This window comes from Magnolia sinica, chromosome 15, assembly GCF_029962835.1.
Source record: "Magnolia sinica isolate HGM2019 chromosome 15, MsV1, whole genome shotgun sequence".
In the NCBI taxonomy this organism is placed as follows: domain Eukaryota; kingdom Viridiplantae; phylum Streptophyta; class Magnoliopsida; order Magnoliales; family Magnoliaceae; genus Magnolia; species Magnolia sinica.
This window is the reverse complement of record NC_080587.1, coordinates 219,064-232,174: the sequence shown is the minus strand read 5'-3', so window position 1 is coordinate 232,174 and position 13,111 is coordinate 219,064. Positions and strand designations below refer to the sequence as shown.

General features: G+C 39.4%; 1 protein-coding gene across 6 annotated transcripts in view; it reads left to right on the top strand.

Annotated features, from left to right (window-relative positions):
• LOC131227899 (guanine nucleotide exchange factor SPIKE 1) overlaps positions 1-11,537 on the top strand; it is an 81,945-nt gene extending 70,408 nt beyond the window's left edge. For all 6 annotated transcript variants that reach the window (XM_058223731.1, XM_058223732.1, XM_058223733.1 and 3 more), the window contains 10 exons: positions 3,776-3,851; positions 4,004-4,114; positions 5,222-5,404; positions 5,626-5,769; positions 7,277-7,450; positions 7,563-7,910; positions 7,996-8,328; positions 8,656-8,841; positions 8,977-9,951; positions 11,086-11,537. In XM_058223731.1, the coding sequence (XP_058079714.1) occupies positions 3,776-3,851; positions 4,004-4,114; positions 5,222-5,404; positions 5,626-5,769; positions 7,277-7,450; positions 7,563-7,910; positions 7,996-8,328; positions 8,656-8,841; positions 8,977-9,951; positions 11,086-11,340 (2,785 nt within the window). In that variant the 3' untranslated portion in view covers positions 11,341-11,537. The remainder of the gene's footprint in view (positions 1-3,775; positions 3,852-4,003; positions 4,115-5,221; positions 5,405-5,625; positions 5,770-7,276; positions 7,451-7,562; positions 7,911-7,995; positions 8,329-8,655; positions 8,842-8,976; positions 9,952-11,085) is intronic.
• Positions 11,538-13,111: the final 1,574 nt, after the last annotated feature.

Here is a 13,111-nt window from a genome sequence, read left to right as displayed (position 1 = left end):
ATAGCCTTGGAACACCTAAAGTGAGACAAAGTGAAGCAAACAAATTCGACATGACCGCTTTAATTAGAGTTAGTCTGCCTTCCAACGAAAGATGCCAAGTCTTCCACCTCGACAATTTCCTTTTTACCATCTCAATAATCTTATCCGACAAATGCTTCGCAGGTTTGCTAATGCACAAAGGCCTATGTATGATGACGGAAAAGATCCGGCGCGACGCCTGAAGAACTCCACTAACCTTCCCACCTCCTTGAACATGTGGACTCCCAACATCTCACTTTTTAGGATATAAACCTTTAATCCAGAAACCACTTCAAAACATTTCATGATTTTTTCTCAAACTATTCACCTTCTATTCCACTACATTGTAGAAAATACTAGTATCATCAACAAACTGGAGGTGAGAGTTTTGGAACTTTACATTCTCCACCTTGAAGCCACTAATAAGAGCAGCAGAATGACCTCTATCAAACATATTGCTAAACGCTTCTGTTACCACCATGAACCAAAAGGGCTATAACAAGTCCCTCAGTCGGAGGACTCTTAAGGCCTTGAAGAAGACTTCCGTTTACTGTTAACCATCATTGAAAATTTGGTTGACCGAACACATTCTAGAATCCATTTTCTCCATCTTTGCACGCATTGCAATCACCCCATCATATAATCGAGAAAATCCCAATCAACATGGTCATATGCTTTCTCTATATCGAGCTTGTAAACCACTACCTTTTTTCCTTTGTAATGTGAATCGATGCATTCATATACAATCAACACACTTTGCAATATTTGCCTACCAGCAACGAATGCACCTTCAACCAATATTTTAAATAGCGAAAAGGTGTAGCGTAGTGTTCAGCCCTTTGAAGCGTGAAATTTCCTAATTGCTCTCTCTCTCTCTCTCTCTCTCACTCCTATTGTAATCAGTCATTTCTTCCTATTAATTACCTCTTTTATAAATAAAGGATTAAGGAGAGGTTGGATATGTAAGAACTCTCCCTCCTCACTCATTCCGCACCTCCCCTCCCCCCTTCTCTCTCTCTCGCTCTCTCCCTCTCCCTCTCTCTCTCTCTCACTCACTTTTCTGCTTTCTCCCTCTACCTGTTTCTCAGATGTCTTAACTAACTACCACTACTAATATGGTGGTATCCATACCATGTGAGCCTTCTCCATATGTATGTATTTATGCATATATGCATTTGTGTATGTTTAACATGGACATGTGCATTAAGTGTGTATTTATGTAGAACTGGATTTGTTTTGATTTTTCATTTTGAGATGGAATGTGCACTTCAGCTCCTTGAGCCTGCTCTTTTAATGTTGTATCCCTTTTGTTTTCCCTTTTTAATAAAATTAGTAATCTCAAAATAAAAGCAGTCATATATATATATATATATATATAATTACTCGAAAACTCAACTCAGCTTGAAACAATGTTGAGACAAGTATTGTCAAGTCTTGAACAACAAGACTTGGTAGTATTTACTTTCTAAAATTTATTTATCTTGGAAAGTCGAGTTTTGTTGAGTTGAGTGTGGACTGAGTCAACTGACTCGACCAAATCCAGTTTCTTTCTAGTTGTTATGGAATCTGATCGAGAAGAGTTGACTCGGGCATGTTGATTTGCGTTTTCAAACATAATAACAGCTAAGTCTGTGATGAAAGTGCTACTCCAAAGAAGATTGCTAGAATTTTTTTGAAATATTCAACTTTGAAGGCATATAAAAATAATAATATAAGCTTCGTTGATGGGAAGACATTGCGACGTTTGAAAGAAGTAACTAGAATATAACATTTGCTAAAAGATCTGGATCATAAAATGCCCAGCATTTCAAGTTGTTGTCATGTTTTTAATTCCATTGACTAGTTGCATTGTTATTTAGGAAACCATTGCGAGCTTAGCTATTATGATTAAGATTATATTCATGGTTCAGAATATCAGTCAACATGTATTGCATATTGATCTGGGCCTATACAATAAAAATAGATGAAGTGGAGACCCTAAAATATTTACACTGCATTAGCCAACTAGGCTGATCCATATCAACTGGTATGACCAATGCAGATCCATACGGGCTGATATGCAATGTCAATACTTGTGGCACTATTTTCTCCTCTTTTATTGTTGTATATGGCTTTTTTTTGCTCTAAGATGAATGGCTGAAGGGGTCTTCTTTTTTCTTCTTTTTTGCTCTTGTAGATTTGTCTGCTTGCAGTTCGGATGTTATTTGTTTCACTTTTACACAAATTCACAATAATTCTGCATTGATTGATTGACAAGCTAGTACAAAACCTGCCAAAGAAGAAAAAAAAAAAACTACAGAACCTTATTACTCTAAAACTATCATACCAATGCAGATGATGATGATGATGTTCAGGCAAGGTATTCCATAACAGTAATGGTGGCCATAACAGTCACCACTGTTGCCTTTATGATATGGTCGTGATGGCCGTTATAGTCTCTTTTTTTATTGGAAAAAAAAAAACTTGTATCTCCCCCGTAACTGTGAAAAAAATCCGAAAAACCTGTATATGCCCCATAACAGACCATTACAGGGTTGTTACGACCTTACAGGGGGCATAACGGGCCGTTATCAACGGTTAAAGATCATTTTTTCCATAATGACCGTTACAGCCATTACGACCCCGTAACGTGTAATGGTTGCCACCGTTATCCTTACGGCACACCATGTGTTCAAGAGACTTCTCAACCTTCAATATGATATTGAATCTGTTAATTAATTTAGCATCCGGGACTATTCTTATATTTTACAAACCAATATATGTAACAGTTAAAGTGATCGATGAAAAAGAAACTCAAGGTTAAAGGCTAGACAGTCATGGGTGTGATAGGCCGTACCACATACTAGTCCAATACACACATGGCTCGATGTCAGACGCCTTTCGTTTCAACATTGAAGTCATGGGTTCGAGTGCTCGTGTGGTGTGCGTTTGTCATGGTGTGCCGTAAAGGCCGTTATGTAAAGGTAGCGGTGGCAACCGTTACACGTTACGGGGTTGTAACAGTCGTAACAACCGTTATGAAAAAAATTGACCCGTAATTGCCATTAACGGCACGTTATGTCCCCTATAAAGGCCATAATAGCCCCGTAATGGTCTATTATGGGACATATACAAGTTTTTCATACTTTTTAATCAACATTATGGGGGCAGATGCGGTTTTTCGGGGTTTTTTTCAATAAATAAAAAAAATAAAAAAGAGAGACCGTAATGGCCATTACGGGGCCATAACAGCCGTTATGCCCCGTATCGTAAAGGTAACGGTGGTGGCCGTTACGGCCACCGTTACCGTTACGGAACACCTTGGTGTCTGCGGGTGGGTGGGTGTGTAAAAAAAATGGGCACCTTCCATTTTTCTTATGTATCTGATTTTTTATTTTTTGACTTGCAAAGAAATCACACTGATTCGGCCGATACAGTCACTGTTAGGGTCAATAGAGACCAATATGTTTTGGTTTTTGGCTGACCATTACATGTATTGCTACTGATATTTTGAAACTTGTTTATGTTATTTTAGCAATTATCAATTAATTTCATAAAAATATTATTATTTTATAAATGATGTTACTATATAGAGTTTTCATTCAGAAGTTGGAAATATTCTCAATGTGGAACTTTGTTGAAACTATGTTTTTATAGACAGTTATATGCATTCTTTTGTTCTTGCTATCAAATCTTTTGGCAATGCAACTCTTTTATGTCATAATAAAGCTGTCTATTTCATGTGAATAAATGTTCTGTTAATTTGCACTTTGCACAGGAACTATCTCTCATCTGTCTTGATACAGGAGCTTTTTCTCACTTGGGATCATGATGATTTATCTCTGCGCACCAAAGTAAGTATACTTTCTATTTATCTTTTCTCTGCTGTAGGCAATTCTGTTTCATTCTTCTTGATGGCAGGTTTGTCCTTGGGTGAGGTCTCTGAGCACTGCCTGTTGATAAATTTGGTAAATCTAACATTTGAGACATCTCTTTTGTTTAATAGGCATCTCGAATCTTGGTAGTCCTAATGTGCAAGCACGAGTTTGATGCTAGATATCAGAAGCATGAGGACAAATTATACATAGCCCAACTATATTTTCCACTCATCGGACAGGTGCATATTTTCTGTTATATGTTCTACTAGTGTTTTCTGCAGATTTAACTCTTCTATCAAATGCATACCTTACATCTAGAGCCCATAGAATTAAATGGTTTGGGTCTGTGACTCCCCTTGACCCGAACCAACCAGACAGACGACCCATTTGCACCCTTCCAGATCTATCATTTTGCATCCAACCTGAACTGATTTTTTAAACAGGTCTGAAAAAATAGACTAGCACATGTTTAAATTGGGTTGGGTCATTCTGAAACCCCTGGGTCCAAGTACCCATTGATTGCCTATGTATTGCAACAAATGAAGAGATCATCTATCTTTGCATGGAGCATATGAAGTGAAGCGGTAACAGATTCAGGTGCAGGAGGAGGGAAGCTTCTGTTTCAAAATGTTAGCAAGTATAAATGGCTAGGAAGTGGGAGTGGGAGAACAATTACAAAGCACGATTTGAACTGGGAGCAGTATCTGATTAGAAGGATCATGCAAGTGCAACTAAGAGAATATCTGCTGATTCCACATCCTTCTGGCACATGATTGGTCAATTGGGAGGCAACTGTGACAATTTTGTTTTACATAAATTACACTTTTACATTTGTTGAGTGTGTTAAAACGTCATCAGAACACGTACAGAACATTCCAAACATAAAGGGCTAAAGCTTTTGAATTTTTCTCTGGAAATGTAGAACATCTCTGCTGCTTTCCATGCCACCAGATGCTTCGATTTTTAACCAAGCTGATTCCCCTAGATATTATAAGATGTCCATGAATGGATAATAGGAGCATGCTTGTATATTATCATCATCCTAGCTCAGTGAAAAATGAGCTTGTTTGCTCAGTTGTATTCATGTTACTGGAAAAGCCCCTTAACTGCTTAAATATACTACAAGAATTGATAAGGTGCTAGCGTGTAGTTTCAAGGAATAGATTATTTGGATACTTGAGCAAAACCAAATCTCTGTTTGGACCATACTGCCGTTTGATAACTTCTAGAATGCTTAATGATATATAAAGCATGAAGTAAATATGTTTTTCCATTTCTTGCGTGTTTGTCCATTAGTCATCAAAGTAATTATAATGGTCTAATTTCTTGAGTTCTGTTGCTTGCAGATACTAGATGAGATGCCAGTATTCTATAACCTAAATACAGTCGAAAAGCGTGAAGTTTTAATTGTCATTACACAAATTGTGCGCAACCTGGATGATGCATCCCTGGTCAAAGCATGGCAACAAAGCATTGCTCGAACGAGACTATTTTTCAAGCTACTGGAAGAATGCCTCATTCTTTTTGAGGTTTGGACCCTGCAAATAACTTGACATGCTTTATGCTCTCACTGTCTTTCTGCACATCCTTGACTACCATATTTTCTTATGTTATAAATTCATCCTTTCTGTGCAATGCTTTTGCATTATTTTTATACTTAATTGTTTGATGTTTACTTAGTTGATGCCGTCGATATTTTTGTCGTCTTATGGGTTGATATCTATCTAATGTCATGTGCCACATGTTACAGCACAGAAAACCAGCTGATAGCATGCTCATGGGCTGTAGTTCTCGCAGCCCGGATGGAGAAGGCCCAGTTTCCCCAAAGTATACTGACAGGCTTTCCCCTGCAATAAACAATTATCTGTCTGAGGCTTCTCGCCAAGAAGTTAGAGTACGTTTCCATCTTCTCTTTTTAGAATTTTCTTCTGCATAGAGGTCTGTATAATTTTGATCTTGATTGTGTATAATCAAGATTAGCAGGAACACTCTTTACCTGTAGCTTAGGACTCAAAAGAGAAGGCATTCATGTTATGTATATTCTGGGATTAGAACCCACTATGTTAGTCTTAGGTTTAAATTCCCCTCTCTTCTCTTGTAATTGTTCTGGAGGCTTCTTAGAACTTGTGATTTTAAAGGCAGTGGCATCATGTGAACTTTTTCCTGTCCTTTCTGAATGAATAGTGTCTCTATGCATATAATAGGTGGCTTTTCCATCATGCAACTACTGTCTTCAATGTGCCATTGCAATCCAATGGACCACATCTTCACAGTGTGTGCGCGTGCGGGCGGAGGGGAATACAACAAAATGCAAAGCCTGCTGGATGTTCTTCATACTTTAATAACCTAATTTGACAATTTCGTTACTGCCTCTTTGGAGATGTTCTTCTCATGTCTTTTCATGTATCATACATTTAGCTGTAATTAGATCTCCTTGTGAATCTATAGTGTTTGTGGACGTATCATCATTGAAACCTATTCAGTATTGGTACTTTGCTTTGATGCCAAAGTAATGCAGCAAAAGAAACCCAATGAATAAAAGAGCACCATTGAAAGTAAAAAAATATAGTCATAAAAAAAGAGAGTAAAAACTACCTATTTATTGCTCATATGGGGTTGGCAAATATAGTCACAATCATACAATCCTTCATTAAATCAGTCATAATGCACCTAGTTCATGTCTGAATCACATGATTGTTGGCACTCAATATTGTGTCAAATGAGTCTCAATTTTTTGTCATTCAGACAATCTTTTGTACCCCAAAAGTGACCTAGGAAAAAGGAACAAGAATAAGGGTACCACAAGTTGGCAACTTCACCCTTGTTCCTTCTCTTTCACCTCTTTACTGCTCCTGCACTGCTGTCACTTCCATTGACAGAGTGCCTTTCCAAGTCTTGAAGACGCTTCGACTTGAAACAGAAAGGGGAAAAATGGAAGGAAAAAAAGAAGGAAAAGAAGAAGAAGAAGAAGAAACAGAAGCAAGGTCTTTTGTGAGACTAGCCTGCTCCTACAAAATTGGAAAGGACTTACTGGATTGTGACATCCAAAGATGAGCTCATATCTCAGTTGTGAAATGTGGGATGCCATTCTAACCACTATCACTTAAGTATTGGAAAATTTTGTTTTTGCATCTATGAATGTCAACTAATCAATCATGTGAGCTGAATGTATGACGTCCTTTTCCCGTGGTATAATAGTCTTGGCAGGAAAAAAAATGCTGACTACCATTTCCAGCAATGGCCTGCTATGCTACTTTGAATGGTTACATTATTTATTGAGACGATGGGATAGTGGACTTGCTCTATGAACCTAAATACTGTTTCTGGTTAAATTGTGAAATCAGTCAAATTAAAGATTTCTCTCTTGATAATGGTGAAAACCTTTGAACTGTACAATGCAGCCTCAGGGGACACCAGAGAATGGTTATTTATGGAACAGAGTCAGTCCCCAATTAAGCTCACCAAGCCAACCATATTCTTTAAGAGAAGCTCTTGCTCAGGCTCAATCTTCTCGGATGGGAGCTTCGACTCGAGCATTGAGAGAGTCACTGCACCCAATATTGAGGCAAAAACTGGTATGGTTCCTTGCTCTTTCTTTCTTCTTCTACTTTTTTCTTCCTTCCCTTTTTTGAGTTAACCGTTATCTGGCTCATGAAACCGGGTTGATCCCTATTGTATTTCATTCAGGAGCTTTGGGAAGAAAATTTGAGTGCGGCTGTCAGTCTCCAGGTTCTGGAGATAACTGAAAAGTTCTCAGTGGCTGCAGCATCCCATAGTATTTCTACCGATTATGGAAAGCTAGATTGTGTTACATCCATATTTATGAGCTTCTTCTCACGAAGCCAACCATTGGCCTTTTGGAAAGCATTGTTTCCAGTGTTTAATGGTGTCTTTAACCTTCATGGAGCAACTCTGATGGCAAGGGAGAATGATCGATTTTTGAAGCAAATTGCTTTCCATCTTCTTCGACTTGCAGTTTTTCGAAATGATTCTATCAGAAAGAGAGCAGTTATTGGACTCCAGATACTCGTCAGGGTAGGCTTATACTATGAGGAGGATGTGCTTCTCTAACTGTAGTTACAGCTGATTGCCTGAATTTAGTTCCCATTTCTTTTTGCAGAGCTCTTTCTTTTATTTTGTGCACACGACACGGTTGAGGGTCATGCTGACAATTACTTTGTCAGAGTTAATGTCTGATGTACAAGTAACTCAGATGAAACCTGATGGTTCACTTGAAGAGAGTGGTGAAGCTCGGCGCCTTAGAAAATCTTTGGAGGAAATGGCAGATGAAGGCAGGAGCCATGATCTACTAAAAGAGTGTGGACTTCCTGAGAATGCTCTTGAGGCACTTCCTGAGGCTTCAGCAGGGAACCGGTGGTCCTGGTCAGAAGTGAACCATCTCTCTCAGAGTCTGCTTCAGGCCCTTGATGCTGGCCTCGAACATGCCCTTTTGGTAAGCTGCAACATTTTCTGCACTGTCTAGATTTCTTGAAGGGGGAGGCAGTTTTATGTGATATGCTACTTAAACACTCAAGTTGTCAGATGTAATTGATTGGCAACTGCACATACACAAGATATGTGCTGACATATTATGTGCTTAAAATTGTATAACAAAGAAGTAAAGAGCTGGAAGCAAGAAACAAGATACATTAAGATATCGTCCTATAACCATGTCAGCACATGCCGGATGCTGCATTATTTTTCCTTTTTTTTTTTTTGGAAAGCGGAGTGGCCCGCTACATGAGTTTATGCTGAAATGGGTAGCATTGTTGCTTTGCAGGCTTCTGTGATGACAGTGGATAGATATGCTGCTGCAGAGAGCTTTTACAGACTTGCAATTGCTTACGCGCCTGTCCCCGATCTTCACATAATGTGGTTGCTGCATTTATGTGATGCACATCAGGAGATGCAGTCTTGGGCTGAAGCAGCACAATGTGCCGTAGCTGTTGCTGGTGTCATTATGCAGGTGAATAATCTATTGCTACAGGCATTTTTTAATGCCCCACCGTAACATGTTCCGCTATGCATGTGTACATGCACTCCCTTTAATGTGCCTTTTTTTTTTTCACCTCTTCCCTTATTGTCACTTAATTTCTTCTAGGCTCTGGTGGGAAGAAATGATGCTGTTTGGAGCAGAGATCATGTGACTGCTCTACGTAAGATCTGCCCAATGGTCAGCAGTGCAATTACTGCAGAGGCATCTGCCGCTGAGGTAGAAGGATATGGTGCATCAAAACTCACAGTCGATTCGGCAGTGAAATACCTACAGCTTGCAAATAAACTCTTTTCTCAAGCAGAACTCTATCATTTCTGTGCCAGCATTCTGGAACTCATAATTCCAGTTTATAAAAGCAGAAGGGCATTTGGGCAGCTTGCAAAATGCCACACTACCCTCACAAATATCTACGAATCCATCCTAGAGCAGGAATCAAGCCCAATACCGTTTACAGATGCTACTTACTACCGAGTTGGCTTCTATGGGGAGCGATTTGGGAAGCTGGATAGGAAGGAATATGTATACAGGGAGCCCCGTGATGTGCGCCTTGGTGACATAATGGAAAAGCTTAGTCACATATACGAGTCAAGGATGGATGGTAGTCACACCCTGCATATAATACCGGACTCTAGACAAGTCAATGCAGATGAGTTGCAGGTTGGCGTCTGCTATCTACAGATAACTGCTGTCGATCCAGTTATGGAAGACGAGGATCTAGGCAGCAGGAAAGAGAGAATATTCTCTCTCTCCACTGGAAGCATGCGTGCTCGTGTCTTCGATCGTTTCTTGTTCGACACCCCATTTACAAAAAATGGCAAGACTCAAGGGGGACTGGAGGACCAGTGGAAGCGACGGACTGTTCTCCAGACCGAGGGCTCTTTCCCTGCTCTGGTGAACCGGCTTTTGGTGGTGAAATCTGAATCTCTTGAGTTCTCACCTGTAGAAAATGCCATTGGGATGATAGAAACCCGGACGGCTGCATTGCGCAATGAGCTCGAAGAGCCTCGCAGCTCCGAAGGGGACCAGCTTCCTAGGCTTCAGAGTCTACAAAGGATCCTCCAAGGCAGTGTTGCAGTTCAGGTGAGTTGCAATCTTTTTATCTTTCTGTGATTGATCATCGTACTTTGCTGATCTATTGAAACATGTCTGAAAAATGAGTTTTGGACTTTGAACTGGCTCAGTGGTAGTAGACAGTGACATTGAGGTCATGGGTTCAAGTATGTTACCTTTCAAAGAAACAAAAAAGTTATTTATTTATTTAAAATTTTAAATTGGGTTTTAGCACCAAGTAATGTTAACTAAAACACGAAACTCATGTTTTACATTCTGGATTGAGCGATCCAGATTATGGGTAATTGGCAATCTAAATCGCAATGCTTGGTGATCCGACATAGCTCTGTAATCATATATTTATTAAGTTAATGCAAATTTATATTTACATTGTCGAGATTTATTTATGTCATTATACTATAACACTATGCACGTGCGGTCTATAATAATAACATTCACCACTTCACATATAAATTGCAATATTAGTTCATATATAAAACTATATTGCACACACAGTATGTATCGGAGTGACACATGGTCTTACCCCTAGTGTCCCATGTATTGGAGGAAGTAGCATACAACGCACCGGTTCCCGTACCACTTTACCAAATCAACCCGCGATCCAGGTCACTTGTAAGTGTCACCAAGTAAGAAAACCTAGGTCGGGGGGCCGAAGCAGTTCTATACTTCTATGCATATAGGTAGCTAAGAATTGATGATCAATTTGTCTATTTTCATGAAATCATTCCAGTTTATGAAATATGCTAATCGACTGTCCTTTTTCCATATGTGCGAGTTCTCTCTTGCTTCTCATTGATCGAGGGATACTTAAAATAATCATTAACACTTAATAAGTTCCAAGTTCCAACCATATTGTCCATCCAAAATACTCAAGAGTGTCACCTCTCCTCCACGAATGGGAAACCCAAGGCTGAAGCACTGGATGTTTCTGTTCAAGGGTCTAAACCAAGTAATGATCAGCCCTAAATTTCATCATCTGTGATCCTTCTTCTATTTGCCCATTAAGTTCAAGATATTGCCACCCCTCCTACCTAACATTAAATAGTCCATTTTCCAACGTTTCCATTGTCTACTAATCCTTGTTGACTCAGCCGAGTCCAAGTCAGAAATCAGAAAATTGATCTAAACAGTAATCGTTTGCAGGTTAACAGTGGAGTTCTGAGTGTCTGCACCGCCTTCTTGTCAGGCGAGCCTGCGACTAGGCTCCGGTCACAGGAACTACAGCAACTGATCGCAGCACTCCTAGAATTCATGGCTGTCTGCAAGCGGGCAATCCGTGTTCATTTCAGATTGATTGGGGAGGAAGATCAGGACTTCCACACACAGCTCGTGAATGGGTTCCAGTCCCTGACAGCCGAGCTTTCTCACTACATTCCTGCCATCCTCTCAGAGCTCTGATACTTTTGACTTCTATGAATTGTTCCAATATTGTCTGTATTGTTTCAAGCCTGCTGCTTGTCCAAGGCCAGTGTGCATATCTTTATCTAATGTTTTGGTAGTGTACATGTCCTTTCGCAGGGATGCTCCTCTGTGAGATTGATTTTGTAACAAGCTGCTGCTCCAATTTAAATGCTTCAATCTTGTGTTGTGCCTTCCCTTTTATGTTATATTTCTAAAAGCAGAGCAGGAATTGGCTGAGAGCAATATTTTGAGGAATTTCGAAAAAAAAAATGATTTGGAGAAGTAAAACAAAGTTATGCATCCTCAAAAAGAGAGGTAAAGAAAAATGCTAATATTTAGGGAGTGTGCTTTGGGGGATAACCCCTATTTACATTTCCAATCCAAAAGGTAACATATCCTATATGCGCATCAAGTTATACTGCAACACAAGTATCATTTGTATCCCACATGGAGCCACTGTTGTGGAACTCCTGCCGCCATTCCAACATTTCTGGGTTTTTTTGGTTTTCAGCAACATAGTCAGCGGACATCAACCACAGCTAGCAGGGATTACACTGGCCAATCATAGCCTTATTGTACATACAGAGTCTTTTCTGGTGGGAGACAGCTTCCGAGAATGGGCCGCTGGTATTGCTGCTTTGCCATGAAGTTTGGATATTAGCATCATGGGTTTGCTTCGTATCTTTCCTCTTGGAATCTTTGGACTCGCGATTCATGAAATGAATTCCTGTCAGAGGATGTCTACTACCAAAAAAGAGTCAGATCTAAATGGACATCTCTCATACAAACATGCCCTTAATGTTGCCTCTGAATCTCATATCCAGGTTATTAGGAAATCATACAAGCTTTCAACTGCCTGGAGGTGTGGGCGCGTTGTTCTTTTTTTTTTTTTTTTTTTTTTTAAATTTAAATTTTTAATTATTATTTTTAATTTAGGAGTTTATTACAGGGTTGAGGTTCTGACATTTCACCCCTTCTATTACGTCCTCGGTTGTTGATTTTGAATTCCCACAAATGACCTTGATTGAAATAACAAATTGCATTCTTATTTTCAAGAGGAAATATGGATTTTTGATGGTCAAATAGTTTTGCTAGCAACTGTTCAGGTGGACCCTACTGAATATGGCCCATACTTTTTCATTTGGCGGGTTTCATTACGAGTGGGTAATGCCACAAAAGCATTCCCCATTGAAGATAACTATCCATGATATGGTGGATCCTTTCCGATTAAATATGGGACTAACTCATTGGAGACAGTTGGAGACAGTTGGTCTAACTACTTAGAGAACCATTTTGCAGCATGACCGACTTGATTGAACACACCAGATAAATAGTGGCTTACCGAAGGTGGACCCATTTTGTGAGGTAAGAGGGAGGTTTTGTTGGCTGAGAAACATTTGGCTAATACTAATCCATTTCAAAAAATAATAATGATAATAATAATTTCAGAACATTATTCCATGGACTGGTGCAGTACACATCATGGTCTGCAGCCCCTTGTTGGATGCTGAACTAGGGGGGCACTGCATCCCATCATCTTTTAGCTCCTGCCCATGTGTCACCCCTACTGTGGGGCCGTAGCCTTCAAAGGAGTAACAAATTTACCAAGCTTCCCCATCTTTCATTCAGGTGTTTTTGTTCATTTAAAAGAAAAGGAAAAAAAAAAAAAGTCTCATCCTTTTAGTTGGTCCAAATTACTTAATCAAGGGACATTCGTTTTTTGTATTGTTTTATTGTATTCGAATGACTTGGAAGTGTTTGAATGAGA